General features: G+C 37.7%; 1 protein-coding gene and 1 long non-coding RNA gene across 35 annotated transcripts in view; one reads left to right on the top strand and one right to left on the bottom strand.

The window, feature by feature from the left end:
* LOC109598916 (Down syndrome cell adhesion molecule-like protein Dscam2) overlaps positions 1-20,069 on the bottom strand; it is a 71,629-nt gene that overhangs the window by 30,713 nt on the left and 20,847 nt on the right. For 24 of the 34 annotated variants that reach the window (XM_049967763.1, XM_049967751.1, XM_049967748.1 and 21 more), the window contains 5 exons: positions 15,568-15,717; positions 4,320-4,446; positions 1,876-2,396; positions 1,495-1,818; positions 1,279-1,440 (listed from right to left, as the gene is read on the bottom strand). In XM_049967763.1, the coding sequence (XP_049823720.1) occupies positions 1,279-1,440; positions 1,495-1,818; positions 1,876-2,396; positions 4,320-4,446; positions 15,568-15,717 (1,284 nt within the window). Of the gene's footprint in view, positions 1-1,278; positions 1,441-1,494; positions 1,819-1,875; positions 2,397-2,472; positions 2,594-2,680; positions 2,802-3,836; positions 3,906-4,319; positions 4,447-4,646; positions 4,774-5,127; positions 5,260-5,326; positions 5,343-6,184; positions 6,309-6,659; positions 6,784-7,112; positions 7,136-7,279; positions 7,336-8,502; positions 8,624-15,567; positions 15,718-20,069 lie in introns of those variants that run through there. The other 10 variants (XM_049967759.1, XM_049967755.1, XM_049967756.1 and 7 more) reach the window with 10 other exon arrangements.
* Positions 8,447-9,493, top strand: LOC109598917 (uncharacterized). Its single transcript, XR_002191519.2, has 3 exons — positions 8,447-8,505; positions 8,569-8,790; positions 8,845-9,493. It is a non-coding gene; the product is annotated as an uncharacterized LOC109598917 (long non-coding RNA).

Below are 20,069 nucleotides of genomic sequence, written 5' to 3'. Positions count from 1 at the left end.
AATACCGTTGACGAATAACTTGGTGGTATGGACGCTTTCACCAGCTGCATTTTTGGCTACACACGAGTATACCCCCGAATGCACGGCTTCAACAGACTCGATGCTCAGAGTACTTATCCTTTTATTCAACTGCCCAACGGTAACGCCATGAACTGCGTCGATGGGTTGGTTGTTCAGGAACCACGTGATGTTCATAGGTAGGTCGCCTTTAGTTACTGCACAATTCGTGGTAGTCATTTCACCTGAGTTAACTGCTGCTTCACCAAAATCGAACGGTACTATCTGGGGTGGAACTAGAAATGTTCAGGTAATCAGGAAAAGGGACAAACTGTGCTTCTATTAACTTTAATTGAATGGTACCGTTGACGTTTAACATTGAGGACACGGTGTCGCTTCCGGCGGGGTTGGTGGCCGTACATGAGTACTTGCCGGCATGGTACTCCTGTACATCGTCGATGCTCAGCTGGCTGACCCGCTTTTTGGTCATCATCACGTTCACCCCGTCCACGTTATCTATGGATTTGCCGTTCAAGGTCCAGAACACCTTAATGGGGAGGTCACCTTTGGTCACCGCACAAGTGGTGATGATCATGTCGCCGGAATTCACCGTCTCATCGAACTCGAACGGATGTATCACGGGGGTTACTGATTAAACAGTAGATTAGATTTATTGGAGGAGTTGCTAGGGAATCGGTTTGGGCTTCTCTGATGGTAACACACATGGGCCTCTCAAGTCTGGGTGACAGTTAATGGCCGAAAACATGGTAACCGGCACAACAAACCAAAGTTGGTTGTTCTGATTGTCAAATTTCCAGCTTGTCAGTAAGATGAACGTTGTTGTTTTGGTTAAGTGATGATTGGCCGCTCAAAAATAATAAGCATGACGAAATCCGAAAACAGATCTTACCTTAGTTAAGTTCAATTTCTGAAATAGACATGCGCATCCCCATTACAACGTTTACGCAACGCAAACTTCTCTTCAAAGAGCCACAACAGAGCATATTGTGATTACATTTTGTATATAATTGTTCTTTTGTGGATTTAGTCCGCCAATGGAGACAGCAACAATAACCTTCAATTGTATGCATGTGCAAAGACTTAATTAACAAAGTATATCATAGTAAATGAACCGCCCTGAAATAAAAATTGTGTAGCTCATCCTGAAAGAGAAAACAACAAGGAACAAGTCTTTCCAAACGCATACACCTTTAATTAAGTAAGTACTCAAACAGTTGTTGCTGTTGTGATTGGCGGAGGAGTCAAAAAATTTGAACTTACCCATGACTTGGACTTCTAAAGATCCACGAGCGTTGTACCCTTGGGAATTCTTGGCGACGCACACGTAAGTAGCTTGGTCGGATGCCCTTTCGACGTTTTCAATAATCAAGGTACCATTGGGGAACACCTTTTGCTTCCTGTTGATCGGCAACAGTCGTCCATCTTGAACAAACACAGTTAATACAATAACCCACAAACGAGTACCAATAATAGTACCTCGTTCCCAAACTACTGTTTCAACAGGGTGTCCGGCGAATGGGCAGTGTACAATCAGGGTACCACCGGCAACGATGGCTTGTTTCTCCATTGACCTAACGAAAGGTAATCCGTAGACGTTAATCCTGGCGGAATGGTCGGCGGAGCCGACTTTACTCGAGGCCACGCATCTGTATAATCCTCCGTCGTTGGTGTGGATGGCGGTCACGTTCAAGTGCGAGACCACGTCTCCGTTCATCGTCACGTACTGCCCGATCTGGTACCGGTCGCTGTTCGACAGCCGTTTGCCGTAGAGTTCCCAGATGATTTCCGGCGTGGGGTTGCCTAAAAACAACCATTTAATCAATCATCACCTTTGGCTTTAGAAAGTTCGGTTGGTACCTGAAGCAATGCATTTCATGTAAACCGAGTTGCCGGGCTGTACCGTTTCCTCGTTGAACGCGTGTCGGATTTGGGGCGGTTCGAACCTGCCGCCCAGTCGTAATTCGGCCGTGGCTTCGGCGCTCTCCTGGTCGTTGCGTATGAAGCACTGGTACATCCCCTTGTCCTCCTTCCTCACGGACTCGATCCTCAAGACGGCGTCGGTGTGGTCGATGGGCTTTCCGTCCTTTAGCCAACTGATTGTTTTGATGGGGTTTCCTTCGAATTTGCAAGTGAAGACGGCGGGACGTCCGAAGTCGATGGTTTGTACCGGGGGGTCGACTTTAGCCTTCAGGGGGGCGGTCACTGTTAGTACCGTCTCAACGCTTTCACCTCCAACTGAGTTGTTGACAACGCACAAGTACTTTCCTGAGTCTTCGACTTTAGCTTGGCGGATGATCAAGGTGCCGGCCACTTGTTTCACTCTGTCGTTCAGCTGGACTGCCTGTTTGCGAGAAGTACCTTCGACGAACTTGTACCACCTGCAACAAGGAAACATCTTTGTTGATTTATTGAAAAACCCCCCCACAGTATTCCATAAGTCCTGCTAACTTTTACCTAAATAATGGCACGGGAAATGATTGTGCAGGACATAACGCTACAGCAGTACCACCAGACTTAACAAACTTTACGTCAATCACCCTGGAGTTAAGCTGCGGACCAACCGACCCGGTGGGCTCTGAAAAATCATAAAAACAACCTTCGTACCTTCCTCCAAAATCCTTCAAATGGGAACCTTGCCTCAAAACGTGAGAATAAATAGTACCTTTTAATGGGTGTTGGAAAGGCCTGTGCGTCACAGAGCAGGGAAATAGCTTCGGATGATTTACCTACTTGTCTGCTGAGACCTCCTCCGGAAACCTTCGGAGAGGTCTGACCTGTGGGTTCTGAAAGAAACAGCCTTAGCTAGTTTGAAGGGTGCCGACCTGAATATTGGGGTAGGAAATCCGGTTACGTCGCAAGTAATTACAACGTCCCTTTGCAAGGGCACCTCCAGTACTATACTCCCATCAATTTTCCGACCAGAAGCCTTTGGTGCAATGTTATTAGTGGGTTCTAAGGAAAAACACATTTAAGAATTGGGATAGGGCGAACTTACTTGAAAATTGGGTAAGGGTATCCAACAACGGGACACAGCAAAACGGCAACTCCACTTTCGTGAAACGTCGCTATTTTCCACGGGATTCGTTCACCGACAATTTTCGGGGGCAAATTATTAGTCGGTTCTGAAACCAACCAAAGCCATTAGGATTCTGTACACCTAATTAATAATCGAAAAGTAACAAACGTGTAAACTGTGTAGGATGTAAAAAGAAGCGGACAAGCAAAAAACGAGTCTGGGCAATACAGAATCCCTAAAGCTTCTAAAACTTACCTTCCATCATCATCACCGGACTTACGTGTTAATATGTACAGGCAACAACAAGACTTACATGTATCGTGGGACTGGATACCCAGTTACCTGGCAGGTCATCCAACTGGTGGCGCCTTCGGGTACCAATAGTACCTTCCAGCCCTCGAACTTTTCGCCGTCCCTTTTTGGCGCCACGTTATTCGTGGGTTCTAAATCGAAAGGAAATGTTACAAGACTTACAAATATCTCGGGACAGGGTACCCAGTGACTTGACACGTCAGCCACGAAGTACCGTTACGTGGCACCATAACAACTTGCCAACCCTCGAACCTTGTCAGATCTTTCTTGGGCGGAACGTTGTTTGTGGGTTCTGTAAATGATTTACTCTGATACTCGGTGCTTACTTGAATATTGGGACGGGGAACCCGGACACCTGGCACGTTAGAAAGGCGATCGCTTCTAATTCAACGTTAACCACTCGCCAACCACCGAATTCGGACCCCAACTTTTTAGGGGCAATGTTATTGGTGGGCTCTGAAAGTCGAAGGACGTGTTGACGTCGACTTACCTAAACATTGGTACCGGGTACGCGACTACGGGACACTGGATGTAAGCTGGCTCTTGACTTTTAACAATGATTAAGGTGAAACGAACTTTATTGTCCAACACTTTGGGCGATATGTTATTGGTTGGTTCTGAAAGGTAAAACAGAGAATTTACCTAAAGTAAGGGACCGGGTAACCGACAACGTCGCAGGTTAAGACCGCCGGATTGTGTTCGGGTGAGTTGTATAGCTTGCCACCCTCGTACTTTTGGCCGGGAACCCTTGGGGCTATTTTACCCGTAGGTTCTAGAAATAACTCAATAACAGAAAGTGTTGCCTAAAGTACCTGTATATTGGGACGGGGAACCCAACGATATCGCAAGTGAGTACCACGTCGACGTTTTCCGGAAACATCTCGATTTTTCCGCCCTCGTACTTTTTGCCCGGAAGTTTAGGGGCGATGTTTCCGGTCGGCTCTAAGTAACATAAATATATGTAGGTACTGACCTAAATGATGGGGCGGGGTACCCTTGAACGGTACACGTCATGGGAACCGTGGAACCCAATGGTACTTCCTTTTTCAAACTACCCACATCTATGTCTTTAACTTTAGGTGCGACACCAGTGACGGGCTCTAACATAAAAGAAACATTTTAAGTTGGGTACCTGTATATTGGAGCTGGGAACCCTTGGGCGGCACAGAGTAAGGGCACCGTTCCTCCCATTGCGATTTCATTCTTTTGGCCCAGACTAGATTTATCTTTTGCAATTGGAGCTACGCTCGTCTGAGGTTCTGGTTTAACAAATCAAAGAATAAATGCTGGGATAAAGTACCTGTAAATGGGAGCGGGAAAACCTTGTGCGGCACAAAGAAGCGGGATGGTATTGCCCAATTTAACGTCCCCCTTTAAACCCGAAATCGATTTGTCTTTTGCCGTAGGCGCCACCATGGTCTGGGGTTCTGTGCCAGAAGAAAACAAAAAAATGATTACCTGAACTTTGGAGCTGGCAAAGCTTGAGCCGGACACAAAAGTGCGAAACTTTTGTCAGACTCCCTTATGAAAGTGAAGCTTTTCGAGTCTGACGAAAAGGTCGGTGCCTTGTATCCAACGGGTTCTGTTCAACAACGGAAACAATTACAAGTACCTGAACGTTGGAATACGTACTTGAAAATAGGGGCGGGTTGAGCTTGGGCGGGACAAAGCAGCGCGAAACTTTTCCCCGCCTCCCGCTTGAACGTGAACGAACTGGAGTCGGACGAAAAGGTCGGCGCCTTCGATCCCACCGGTTCTGGACAAAATGCAAAACGACTTACTTAAATATTGGGACGGGCTGCGCCTGGGCGGGACACAGCAGCACGAAATCGGCGTTGGCTTCTCTCACGAACCAGAATATTTTCGAGTCGGAAGAGAAGGCCGGCGCCTTGGAACCCACCGGTTCTGAAGGGAACCAAAAGTGAACGATTTGGCGGAGGGCTAACCTGAATGTGGACGGAGTACCCTTTTGGTACTTACTTGAAAAGAGGTGGCGGTTGGGCTTGGGCCGGACACAAGAGGGCGAAGCTTTTGCCCACTTCGCGTTTAAACGAGAACACGTTGGAGTCGGACGAGAAAGCTGGAGCCTTTGATCCTACGGGTTCTGGCAAAAATTGCATACTTACAATCGAAGTTGGGTTACCGGAGGATGTGTACCCTTACTTACTTAAAAATGGGTGCTGGTTGTGCTTGGGCAGGACACAACAAAGCGAAACTCTTCCCATATTCCCTTTCAAAAATGAACCCTTTGGAATCGGAGGAAAAAGCTGGTGCTTTTGAGCCGACTGGTTCTATCACGAAAAAAATATATATAAATTTGCTTTAACAAACCTGAACATTGGTGTGGGCATAGCTTGGGCGTCGCAAGGCAAAACAATAGCTTCAAGGTGTTTACCGACCACCGCATCTAGTTTAGACTTTGGTGGCAGACGTGGGGGAGTAAATCCAACAGGTTCTAACAAGAATAATAAGTCCACAAACAATGAACTATATGTAATACAAACCTGAACATTGGAATGGGATGACCTTGTGCCTGGCAAAGCAAACCAAAACTTTGACCTACTGAACGAGTGTACGATATACTGGTAGCATCGTTTGAAAACGATGGTGCCTTAAATCCAACTGGTTCTGGATAAAAGAAATTTAATGGTAAAATGTACTCAAATAGTACCTGAACATTGGAACTGGCATTGCTTGAGCAGGACAAAGCAAAGAAAAGCCTTCCTCTTCGTTAATTACAAATGTAAAACTTTTGGAGGCTGAGGAGAACGTTGGTGCCTTAAATCCTACGGGCTCTAGCAAATTAAAGATAAAAGTTAGGATGTAATTAAAAGGTACCTGAACATGGGAACCGGCAACGCTTGCGCTGGACAAAGCAAAGAGAAACCTTCATCTAGTGGTACGTCGAATGAGAAAATTTTAGACGCCGACGAAAAGGTTGGTGCCTTATAACCCACGGGTTCTATCAAAAGAAACAACTAAAATAGTACTGGGGGAAGTTACCTGAACATTGGAAAAGGTAGAGCCTGTGCCGGACACAACATAGCAAAACTGGAACCAGCCTCGCGTTGGTACCCCAGCATTTTAAGATCATTGGAGAAAGTGGGAGCCTTCGATCCAACTGGTTCTAGTTAAGAAAATAAGTTTTAATCACCTGAATGAAGGGACGGGGAAACCTTGTGCCTGACAAAAGATGGGTATTTCCGACTGGGCTTCCCTTTCAATATACTTAAACTTGGAGTCAGCCTGGAGTTTAGGTGCTCTAGTACCGACGGGTTCTGAGGACAAATACTAAAATAGGACGATAGTTTACCTGAACGCCGGACTAGGGTACCCTTGGGCCTGACACAACAACGACAAACCGATGCCGGAACGTTTTTCGATCGTTATGCTCCTAACATCCGACACCAATCCGGGCGCCCGAGAACCGATGGGTTCTAATTAAAACAAAACATGTCAAGGCGGATTACCTGAAAGTTGGGGCGGGGAACGCTTGCCCCTGACACAACAGAGCAATGTCCTTGTTCAAATTTTCCTCGATCCAAGTCCTTTTGACATTGGTGGCCAAGGTGGGAGGTCTGGTACCCAAAGGTTCTGAGACAAAACAAAACTAACCTAAAGTAGGGCACCGGAAAGCCTTGCGCAGGACAAACGAGCGACACCGTGGATTCAATTCTGTACTCAATGACATCGTACTTGGATTTAGAAGACACCTTGGGCAAGGTACTACTGATGGGCTCTGAGGAAACAACTACTAAATGAGTACCTGATCATTGGGACTGGATACGCTTGTGCTGGACACAGGACGGTTACGCTTAATCCGACTGACGTTTCGAACGTGCGACTTTTATCGAGGGTCGGAAAATTGGGCTTGACCGTACCGACGGGTTCTACAAAAACGACGAGCTATATTTACCTCAATAGGTTAAGTACCTGTAGTTGGGAACGGGGAAGGCTTGGCCGGGACAAAGCATCGTGATACTCGCGCCGTTGGGCCCTTCCAGAGTTTGAATCTTGGAAGTGCCGGCGGTCAAACGGGGGGCGACGCTTCCCACGGGTTCTGACGGAGAAAAATTGACTCACCTTTGGATCGGGACGGGGTAACCTTGCATAGGGCACGCCATGGTTGAGGGTTGGGAGTTGGAGACTTGGACTACTCGGATGTCGCTCGAGGTGAGTTTCGGCGCGACCGTACCGATGGGTTCTAAGGACATTCACGCTAGTCAAACTAAATAAGTACTACCTGAAGTTTGGAACTGGATAGGCTTGCATGGGGCAAAGCATGGTGATTGTGGACGACTGTTTAAAGTGGGACGTTCTGATTTCGTCGCCTGACGTCAGTTTTGGTGCGACTGTTCCTATGGGTTCTACAGAAAGGAAGAGGTGGATGTAGTTACCTAAATATTGGGACGGGGTATGCCTGCATTGGGCACATCATTGTGACGGTTGCAGTAAAGTGGGTGTGCACTGTACGAGTTTCGTCTCCGGATGTTAGTTTTGGTATGACAGTACCGATAGGTTCTACGAAGTAAAAGGGTGGAAATTATATACCTGAAGGCGGGAGCCGGGTACGCTTGCGCCGGGCAAATGACTGACAAATCTCGACCCTCCACACTATTAAATATTGTGGGGAAACTGGGAATGTTTGGCCTGACACTACCAACTGGTTCTACAATGACGATACACAAACAAAATGAGAAGTACCACCAGGCATTACCTGAAAGAAGGGGCGGGGTATGCTTGCGCAGGACATACCAAAGCCAAATCACTTCCTCCGTTATAATTATCGACAGTAGGAAACTTGGGAATGTTAGGCCGGACACTACCGACAGGTTCTAAGGCAGAAAACAAACTGGTACACTTCTCTAACGGAAACAAAGGGTACCGACGTGCTAATCAAAACGTTACTAACCTATAAAGTGGTACCGGAAACGCCTGAGCCGGACAAAGAAGAGTTATACTGCTATCTAGCGACCCCTTGAACGACCTCGAGTTGTCCATAGTTGGGAACTTTGGAAGTACCGAAGCGACTGGCTCTAAGAAACAACGAAATTACCTCACTCAAGAGTCACTTAAGCTGGGAAGGGTACCACCGGTCCTGAACTTACCTTATATAATACTAACAAATAATAAGACTACGAAAGGAAGTTAGATACCTTGTGAGTGGTACGGGGAATCCTTGAGCGGGGCACAATAAATTAAGAGTGTCGTTTCGGTTATAGAGATAGTCCTTTCTGGTTTCAAGGGGGAACCGTGGTCCGGCGCTTGTGACCGGCTCTAGAAAACAAACCGAACTTACCTTTCCCACCTAAAACTCCCCAATGATGGAAATCATTAGCAGGTGGGGCGAGGGTACCCAGTCGTCGGTACTAACCTTGTCTCTGGCCAAAAGCACGGAAAGCTTGGTGGAATATTGGGAGGAGGTTTCCGGATACAAAGGACAGGTACTATTTATTGTATTTTTCGTAAAAAATGATTCCAAATTGTAATTTTGACAGTGCCCGTTTTGAGAAGCAAGGGTACCCTATCCCAACATTCAGGTAAATCATGGCTTTTGCCATCTAAACGATGATGAAACATAACGAGTATCTTTCATCATGGTTACACTTAATGTTTAATGAAGTGGCAAAAAGGAAGAATGTTTATTACTTAGGCCCTTTTTGCTCACTCCTTCAAGTACAAAAATTCACCCACGACATTAAATGAGGCTCAGGTGAAGTTTTGCATGTTTGGCTCGAGGTGGCTTTTAATTTGCCGCTGTCACGCGTTCGGAGCATTAATTTGCTTATTACCAAAGAGTCACACCTAATCTATTAAACGCATATTTGACCTGATGAGAGTCGAATTTATGGAAGCCATTCACAAGGACCACGAAACACAATGGCAAAAGGTTGGGTTCCTTATCATTCATCAGAATTAAAAAGGAACAATGACAATTGAAAGTTCCAGCCACGTGTGGCGGTTGTTTGTGTGCGGGCTTCCACTCGATTTTATTGCCGATTCGTATTCCACGTTTAATTGTGCTCCGCAAACATTGTCGGACCGAACAGCGGAAATTAAAAGTTCTCCCGGCTTCGACGGCGGATCAACAGAGTTTTCCCAATGATCGATCATCGCGGAATTATCATTATCAATTGGATGATTGGATTAAGGTGCAATTGGGGGACAATCAATCATTTTTGTGGCCATATGACACTAAGAATAATTATATCATTTATTATGTAGTTTCTTCATTCACTAATAATATGTAATTTCTGATAATTTTCTGAGGATTGTCTTGTATTAACAACAATACTTATATGTATATCTTACATTACTTACAGTAAATATATTAGAATATTTATAATTACTATTTTTCCACAATTAAATAATTATTAAATTTTTTTATTTATTTTTTATTATTTCATGTCTTTATCACTTTTGGTACCACCCTCCAACAGAGGTCACGACCTCCGGTTAATTTTTTATAAAAGTGGGGTTATGTTTATGGGAAGTATGGTGTATTATTGTTATTCGTTACTGAATTTCACTAATAAAAAATGAGCTGCGTCCAAATATATAAGTAAAAGCAAGTACCATAAAAGTACAACTAGCTCAAGAAAATAATTTCCTTTGTGGCTTCAACGTTTAGAATTTTATTATTAATATTTTATCGAAATACATAGTACTTTTGTGTTTTTTGGGTACTTATCTTTAAGCAATAATATAATGTAGTACCTAGAAATAAATCTTATTTTTAAACAAGCATTTTTTTACTTTTCCTAACTTAATATCTCATGTTTTTATCACTTTCGGTACCACCTCCCAACAGAGATCAAGACCTCCAGTTAATTTTTTAGAAAAGTGGGGTTATGTTTATAGCAAGTATGGTGCATTATTGGTGTTTGTTACTGAATTCACTAATAAAAAATGTGCTGCGTCCAGATATATGCGTAAAAGCAAGTACCATAAAAGTACAACTAGCTCAAGAAAATAATTTTCTTTGTGGCTTCAACGTTTAGAAATTAATTATTAATATTTTATCAAAATACATAGTACTTTTGTGTAACTTTTGGGTACTTATCTTTAAGTAATAATATAATGTAGTACCTACCTACAAAGAAACTTATTTTTGAATGAGTATTTTTTTTACTTTCCCTAACTAAATTAATACTATTAATAATATTATTATTAATCTTATATATTATAAATACCTACCTAACCTAACCTATACAAATTTGAAATTTAAAATTTCCCGCTTTCTATAAAATGATGGATAAAAAGATATCTATAATAATATCTTCTTCTTTAGTTGTTGTTTTTGAAACAATTTATCTTGTAAGTACCCTTTTGTTAACTTATGTCCTAATTTATGTTTGTATTTGTTATAATAATAATGAATCATAATGTTGTTGTTGTTGTTGTTCATCACATCCAATGTCACGAAATTCTTTTTGTTTTTGTTTTCGTCTAATTCAGCATTGATTTTTTTATTCGTTTTTAATTATTAATACAATAAAATTTTCAAGTATTGTTTTATGACTTTCAAATTTTTATTTTTGTAACAATTTCTTCTTTGTAATTATGTATTAGTTACATATAGTATGTATTTTTTAAATGCATGTATAATAAAGTTTATAGTAAATATATAAATAATTGTTTTATTTTTCTATACTATAAACTTAACTTATAAAATGAAATTTTAAATTATCGATAAAAAAGGTATCTGTAATAAAATTAAATGGCAACATCGCTTGAGTTCTTTTATAACATTAGGTTGGTACTTCTTAGGTTTTTATATGTGCAGCAGTTGGTACTAATTTACTTAAAAGGCGGCAAAGTTTAAATAACATTTATAAAATAAAATGTTAATGTTTTATTATTGATGTTAATACGACGCACAATTAGGTCAAGTTCCTCGTAACCTCTTTCATTCATTACTTGCCAAGTTCAGATTCATTAAAGTACGCCAAACAATAATTAATAAATCTATGACCCAAAAATGGTTTATTTTTTGAAATACAAAGTAAAAAACTGTTGTTCCATGATTAAATACTTTACGACCTGAGTGTATTGCATTAAGCTTGTTAGGTTGAGCCAGTTTTGTTACTAATGGACTCATAAAAGATATTTGACATTTATAAGACTTGGCAACGATCAACATGTGCCACTTGTACTTTATTACATCCCCCAGGAGCGTGATAACAACCCCTTGTTTGTTGTAAAAATAACTTTATGTTATTCGTGAAATCTGCCACAGTAAAATTGAAATAATTCGAATGAATAAATAACAAAGATAATCTTACTGGACGGTTATCGTGACCTGAACGTACGTACGTCATGAATTATAAAGAATTCATAGCGTCCCGTCGGCCTTTCCTTTGACAACCAACGCAAACATCCCGATTTATTGCACCCGGCTCGTAAAACTAAATAAAGACGTTCAAATATTGTAGTTGAACATTATTAATTCGCCGGTTAACACGACCGCTTCCCGGTGACCATCGTTTCCTGTCCGCCGGATTGAATTCAACGCTCGTAATTGATTCTAATTATGACGGTTTTTAATTGCCACGAAAACAACCTACCGGGTGTACGCGACAGCGAAACGCTCTTCGCCAGCAGGAAACAAGCGTTTTCCGGACGAAATCGAGAGTCCCGGATATTTATGACACACTTCAATTTTATGCTTAACGTTTTCGTCCAGTTATTGTATTCGTTGCTCCTTTTTATGACGTGGAAATGTGATGTTAGCACGTTAATTTGTGTGCAAACAATTAAGATTCAACAGATAATTTTTTATTGTTGAGCATCATTCTTCGGCTTAAAATGGAAAGGAACTCGACGAACCTTAAATTCCAACAGTTGTGTCAACAAACCGATAATTAAGACAATTGTCTGAGTTTATGAGTTTAAAAATGTTTTATTTTTACCATGCATTCTTAGTTAGTTTTAATTATCATTAAAATGAATGTCTTCTGGTTAACTTGTAACTAAGGGACGCATAAATATATTAAATAGACTTCTCAAACTTAAAAATATTATTTAGCAGTTATGAGACTTCTTAAGCTTTTTTGTAATTTGAAACCTCTCAAAAAGCTCTCTAATATAGTTGTTAAATTTTTAAACGGTTGTCTATGCAAGAAAGACAGTTGTCAGGTCAGGTCAGGTTGAGCAGGTCTACACAATTTTGTGATAGATGTGAAACTTCTTAAGCATTTATTATGCAATTTTAAACTTCCTAAACAATTCTCAATATAACTTTCTATACAATTTAAATAATTATGAAATATTTTAAGCACCTTTTCCAATTTTCCAAACAGTTTTCTATACAATTAAGACAGTTGTGAGACTTTTTATGAAATTATAAACTTCCTGAGCAGGGTACACATATTTGTGATAGATGTGAAACTTTTTAAGCATTTATTATGCAATTTTAAACTTCCTAAACAATTCTCAATATAACTTTCTATACAATTTAAATAATTATGAAATATTTTAAGCACTTTTTCCAACTTTCTAAACAGTTTTCTGTACAATTAAGACAGTTGTGAGACTTTTTATGAAATTATAAACTTCCTGAGCAGGTTACACATATTTGTGATAGATGTGAAACTTCTTAAGCATTTATTATGCAATTTTAAACTTCCTAAACAATTCTCAATATAACTTTCTATACAATTTAAATAATTATGAAATATTTTAAGCACTTTTTCCAACTTTCTAAACAGTTTTCTGTACAATTAAGACAGTTGTGAGACTTTTTATGAAATTATAAACTTCCTGAGCAGGTTACACATATTTGTGATAGATGTGAAACTTCTTAAGCATTTATTATGCAATTTTAAACTTCCTAAACAATTCTCAATATAACTTTCTATACAATTTAAATAATTATGAAATATTTTAAGCACCTTTTCCAATTTTCCAAACAGTTTTCTATACAATTAAGACAGTTGTGAGACTTTTTATGAAATTATAAACTTCCTGAGCAGGTTACACATATTTGTGATAGATGTGAAACTTCTTAAGCATTTATTATGCAATTTTAAACTTCCTAAACAATTCTCAATATAACTTTCTGAACAATTTAAATAATTATGAAATATTTTAAGCACTTTTTCCAACTTTCTAAACAGTTTTCTGTACAATTAAGACAGTTGTGAGACTTTTTATGAAATTATAAACTTCCTGAGCAGGTTACACATATTTGTGATAGATGTGAAACTTCTTAAGCATTTATTATGCAATTTTGAACTTCCTAAACAATTCTCAATATAACTTTCTATACAATTTAAATAATTATGAAATATTTTAAGCACTTTTTCCAACTTTCTAAACAGTTTTCTATACAATTAAGACAGTTGTGAGACTTTTTATGAAATTATAAACTTCCTGAGCAGGTTACACATATTTGTGATAGATGTGAAACTTCTTAAGCATTTATTAAGCAATTTTAAACTTCCTAAACAATTCTCAATATAACTTTCTATACAATTTAAATAATTATGAAATATTTTAAGCACTTTTTCCAACTTTCTAAACAGTTTTCTATACAATTAAGACAGTTGTGAGACTTTTTATGAAATTATAAACTTCCTGAGCAGGTTACACATATTTGTGATAGATGTGAAACTTCTTAAGCATTTATTATGCAATTTTGAACTTCCTAAACAATTCTCAATGTAACTTTCTATACAATTTAAATAATTATGAAATATTTTAAGCACTTTTTCCAACTTTCTAAACAGTTTTCTATACAATTAAGACAGTTGTGAGACTTTTTATGAAATTATAAACTTCCTGAGCAGGTTACACATATTTGTGATAGATGTGAAACTTCTTAAGCATTTATTATGCAATTTTAAACTTCCTAAACAATTCTCAATATAACTTTCTATACAATTTAAATAATTATGAAATATTTTAAGCACCTTTTCCAATTTTCCAAACAGTTTTCTATACAATTAAGACAGTTGTGAGACTTTTTATGAAATTATAAACTTCCTGAGCAGGTTACACATATTTGTGATAGATGTGAAACTTCTTAAGCATTTATTATGCAATTTTAAACTTCCTAAACAATTCTCAATATAACTTTCTGAACAATTTAAATAATTATGAAATATTTTAAGCACTTTTTCCAACTTTCTAAACAGTTTTCTGTACAATTAAGACAGTTGTGAGACTTTTTATGAAATTATAAACTTCCTGAGCAGGTTACACATATTTGTGATAGATGTGAAACTTCTTAAGCATTTATTATGCAATTTTAAACTTCCTAAACAATTCTCAATATAACTTTCTATACAATTTAAATAATTATGAAATATTTTAAGCACTTTTTCCAACTTTCTAAACAGTTTTCTATACAATTAAGACAGTTGTGAGACTTTTTATGAAACTATAAAATTCCTGAGCAGGTCTACACATATTTGTGATAGATGTGAGACTTCTTAAGCAATTATTATGCAATTTCAAACTTCCTAAATAATTCTCAATGCAACTTTCTATACAATTTAAATAATTATGAGCACTTTTTAAACAAATTTAACATGTCTCATTTGACCATGCACTTTTAATCAATTCATTTCGTCCTTCGACGAATCTCTTCCGCTTAATTTGCGACACCGATCACGCATGTTATTGAATAAACCCGCACAATAATCGAAAACCGTCGCGCGTTATTGGAATAAATAATGCACGAACAATTATAACTGTGCACCGTCGTGTGGGAAACTCTATTGAACACCCGTAACTATTGTAATTTGTCCGACAGGAACGCACGAAATTTAAAAAAAAAATCGTGCGCCCTCGTCGAGCGCCCAGGTACTGTCAAATTCGTTCCGCCTCCTGTTTTTCGAATGTTAATTAAAAGAACTGTTTGGGCCACCTACAAAAACATTATCCTTTATTTAATGAGCCCTTAAGTTAGTTTAAGTGGCTGACAAACCCCCGCATCGAAGTTCTATTGTCAGCAATTAAATGTCTTTCCCAGTTTAACGTTCCCCTCGTCTATTTTTAAAGCGCCCATTGTCGGAAACAAAACACATTGTCGCTTCGGGTTAGAGGACGATTTGAACTAATTCCTGGGCGCCGCTCAAACGCTTCCTGGTCTGTGTTACCGACGCCGTGGATTCAAATTACACAGTCACAGTTCAATCAGATACATCGATGACGGTAATACAGATCAGGAGTGTTATTTTGTTTTTGTTAATGAATGCTTTTGCAAAATCACTTACCGGTGACGACCAGTTTGCCCTTGGTTGCGCTCAATCTTGTTTCGCCTGTCAGACGGTGTTTGGTGCGACACTGATACAATTTGTAACCGTCTTCGGCTCCGACATCTCTGATGTGCAATTCACCGGATGGGAGGACCAAATATTTGCTGTCTGTTTGGGGTGAATGTAAAAATTGTGTTAGTGGTGTTGACTAATTTGACCCTACCATCAATTCCACGGTGATGAAGACTTTTAAACGTGGCAAAAGAATGTTGTTTTCATTATTTTATTAACACTGTACAATACGAAAGTAATTTGTCAAGAATAAATAATTTTATCAAGATTAAAACTGTATACTCAGTTCTGTATACTATAAAGACAATGGATAAAGTTCTTAAACAGTTTTGTCTACACGAAGAAAGTTATGAAGCTTCTTATCTAATTTTTATTAAGCTAAAAACTTTCTAAAGAATTCTGTATACAGATTAAGGTAGATGTGAAGCTTCTTAAACAGATATCATACAGTTAAAACTTCTTCAAGAATTCTATACACAATTAAAGAGAACGTGAATCTTCTTAAACAATTTTACAAGATTAAAACTATTTACTCAGTTCTGTATACTATAAAAAAATAGTGAAAGTTCTTAAACAAATTTGTCCATACGAAGAAAGATACGAAGCTTCTTATGTACTGTTTATATAGCTAAAAGCTTTCTAAAGAATTCTGAATGGTGTTAAGGTAGATTTGAAACTTTTTTAAACGACTTTCATACATTTTAAAACTTCTTCAGGAATTCTGTATACAGATTAAGGTAGATGTGAAGCTTCTGAAACAGTTTTCATACAGTTAAAACTTCTTCAAGAATTCTGTATACAGTTAAAGAAAACGTGAATCTTCTTAAATAATTTTACAAGATTAAAACTTTTTACTCAGTTCTGTGTACTATAAAGACAATAGTGAAAGTCCTTAAACCATTTTGCCTATACAAAAAAGTTATGGAGCTTCTTATGTACTTTTTATATAGCTAAAAGCTTTCTAAAGAATTCTGAATGGTGTTTGGGTAGATTTGAAACTTTTTTAAACGACTTTCATACATTTTAAAACTTCTTCAGGAATTCTGTATACAGATTAAGGTAGATATGAAGCTTCTGAAACAGTTTTCATACAGCTAAAACTTCTTCAAGAATTCTGTATACAGTTAAAGAAAACGTGAATCTTCTTAAATAATTTTACAAGATTAAAACTTTTTACTCAGTTCTGTGTACTAAAAAGACAATAGTGAAAGTCCTTAAACAATTTTGCCTATACAAAAAAAGTTATGGAGCGTCTTATGTACTTTTTATATAGCTAAAAGCTTTCTAAAGAATTCTGAATGGTGTTTGGGTAGATTTGAAACTTTTTTAAACGACTTTCATACATTTTAAAACTTCTTCAGGAATTCTGTATACATATTAAGGTAGATATGAAGCTTCTGAAATAGTTTTCATACAGCTAAAACTTCTTCAAGAATTCTGTATACAGTTAAAGAAAACGTGAATCTTCTTAAATAATTTTACAAGATTAAAACTTTTTACTCAGTTCTGTGTACTAAAAAGACAATAGTGAAAGTCCTTAAACAATTTTGCCTATACAAAAAAAGTTATGGAGCTTCTTATGTACTTTTTATATAGCTAAAAGCTTTCTAAAGAATTCTGAATGGTGTTTGGGTAGATTTGAAACTTATTTAAACGACTTCCATACATTTTAAAAATTCTTCAGGAATTCTGTATACAGATTAAGGTAGATGTGAAGCTTCTGAAATAGTTTTCATACAGTTAAAACTTCTTCAAGAATTCTGTATACAGTTAAAAAAAACGTGAATCTTCTTAAATAATTTTGTCTATACGAAGAAAGATATGAAGCTTCTTATGTAATTTTTATATAGCTAAAAGCTTTCTAAAGAATTATGTGTGCTGTTAAGATAGATTCGAAACTTTTTCATACACTTTAAACATTTTTCAAGAAATCTGTATAATATTAAAGTAGATTTGAAGCTTTTTAAACAGTTTTCATAAAATTTAAAACTTCTTCTGTATACAATTGAAGGAAATGTGAATATTCTTTAAATAATTTTAGAATTTACTCAATTCTTTATTTATTTATATAGTTTAGAATCTTTCCAAACATATAAAACAATTGTCAAACTTCCGCACATAATTCTCAAGCTTACTACTTTATAAAATCATTTTAAATATTTCATTTGTGTCTCTTCATCGCCATGGCAAAAACGGTCAAGGTCCTTAACAAATTCCTAAGCCGCCAAAATCATCTTCAAGCAAACAAAAAGCGTTTAAACACACCCACCCAGTAAATCGTTCGGTGGGATTTAAATTCGAGTTAAAATTAGACAAAAAGCCCTTGAGATTTGCTTGAACACGACGACGGAGATCTGGCGTCGAAGAATAGTCACCAAACGTTGGGAATATTCTTTGACAGATCAACTAGTTTAATAAACGGGGGATGGATTCGGGAGTTTGGAGGTGAAATGGGATCTAGGAGTTCCAGATGTCCAAAAAATTTACTGTCAACGCGATAATTGTCGCCGTTATTCTAACTAACAGCAATTACAAAACCGATGTGGCGGACGCGTACGACGCAAAAGTACGTTGGAGCAGTACTACGCCCACAAGGCGAATCTTATTTAAGTGGTAACGCAGATCGTCTTTGTGTGTCAAGTTCTGGTTTATGTTTTGCCCGCGACAAAGTAATCTAATTGGTTAATCAGTGTTAACTATAAAACCGATTAATTGCTGATCACGCACCGTATTCGTCGTCCCTCGAGAGGATCTCGTTCTTATCGTCCTCGATCCACGACGTGACGTGCACGAAGTCGCTCACGAAACTCGGTATGTGACACTTGAAGATTGCGGTGTTACCTTTCAGCACGCTCTCGTCCATCACGTTGGCCGTGTATGATTGCGACACGACTGAAAAAGAAATTAGGAAATCTCATGTAACTGAACTGTAACTGAAGTTACTCTTGTGAGGAGTCCAATGACTTCTAAGACGGCCGAAGAGCTTCGACTGGAAGCAACTTTGCTGAAAGGTCAAAGAACTGATTTCGTATTTGGCAACATTGTCCTTATCTTTATCTATAAAATTATTTATTAACTTGTAACTTTTTCGGTGTCTGTGCATGTGACGCAGCACATAAATAAATCTGATTGTAACAGGAAACGTTATTATCTTGAAGGGTGCGTGGAAAAATAAGTTAATCGTCCGGCTTCATGAAACACAATTGCTTCAATGTGTCTACGAGTTATGAATAAATAAAGTGGCGGTCGTTTCGAACGAGCGAGACTCTATTTATAAAAGTCCGACTTGTTCTTTCAACGCACGACGACTATTCGTACTAACATACTCCATTCCTGCTGCATGGCGTGTTTTATGATGGTGCACAAATATTAGCTGCACTTTCCTGACAAAAAAAACTAGTTTTAGATAAATCTAAGGTGCATAAGTTTATTTCCATAATAAATCCATCTGATTGTGATTGACAGCCTGAACAAATTGATGATTCTACCTGAAAGCAAATTGAATTACCGAAGTACTGCACCCATGAAATTTCGTTATTATCAATAATGGAACCCCAAGTAATGGAAATTTAACCCCGATAATGTACGCCGAACGAATCTCATTGATGTTGGGAGTCGTGGGGAAAAATTTAACTACCAGAAAATTTAGTTAAGATTCATAAATCAAATTATTTTAATGTGCAACTTCCTACAACATTTCCGTATAAAATTAAGAGAGTTGTGAAACTTCCTAAGCAATAACAACATAACATAATTAGGGTATTAGTAACATTTCTAATATATAATTAAGACAAATAACAAAGAATATAAATAATTATCATACAGTTTAAAACTTTTTGATGGGTCTGTATGGGACTTGTTGGTCATTTTTATACAGTTTAAAATTGATAATGTATACAATTATGACATTTTGAAGTAATTTTGTACAATTTCATATTTCTTAAATATTTCTGTATAAAATTAGGATAGTTATAGAACTTCTTGACCAATTTTTATATATTTTTATACTTCTTGAACAATTTTCATACAGTTTAAAACTTTTGTTTGTAAAGCTGCTTAAGTGTTTTTTATGTATATTAAAACTGTTTAAACTGTTTTTTTATGTATTTTAAAATTGTTTAAGCATTATATATAATTAAGACTAATATGAAACTTCTACAAACAATATTCATACAGTTTAAAACTTTTTGATGGCTCTATATACAATTAAGATTGTCTTCTTGAGGATTTTTTATGTATTTTAAAACATGTTAAACAGTTCTATATATAGTTAAAACAACTATGAGACTTGTCAGCAATTTTTATACAGTTTAAAATTAGTAATGGATACAATTATGAACATTTTTAAGTAATTTTATACAATTTAATATTTCTTAAACATTTCTGTATAAAATTAGGATAATTATAAAACTTCTTGACCAATTTTTATATATTTTTCTACTTGTTGA

The sequence above is a fragment of the Aethina tumida genome, chromosome 5, assembly GCF_024364675.1.
Source record: "Aethina tumida isolate Nest 87 chromosome 5, icAetTumi1.1, whole genome shotgun sequence".
Classification (NCBI taxonomy): domain Eukaryota; kingdom Metazoa; phylum Arthropoda; class Insecta; order Coleoptera; family Nitidulidae; genus Aethina; species Aethina tumida.
This window is presented reverse-complemented; position numbering and strand designations above follow the sequence as displayed.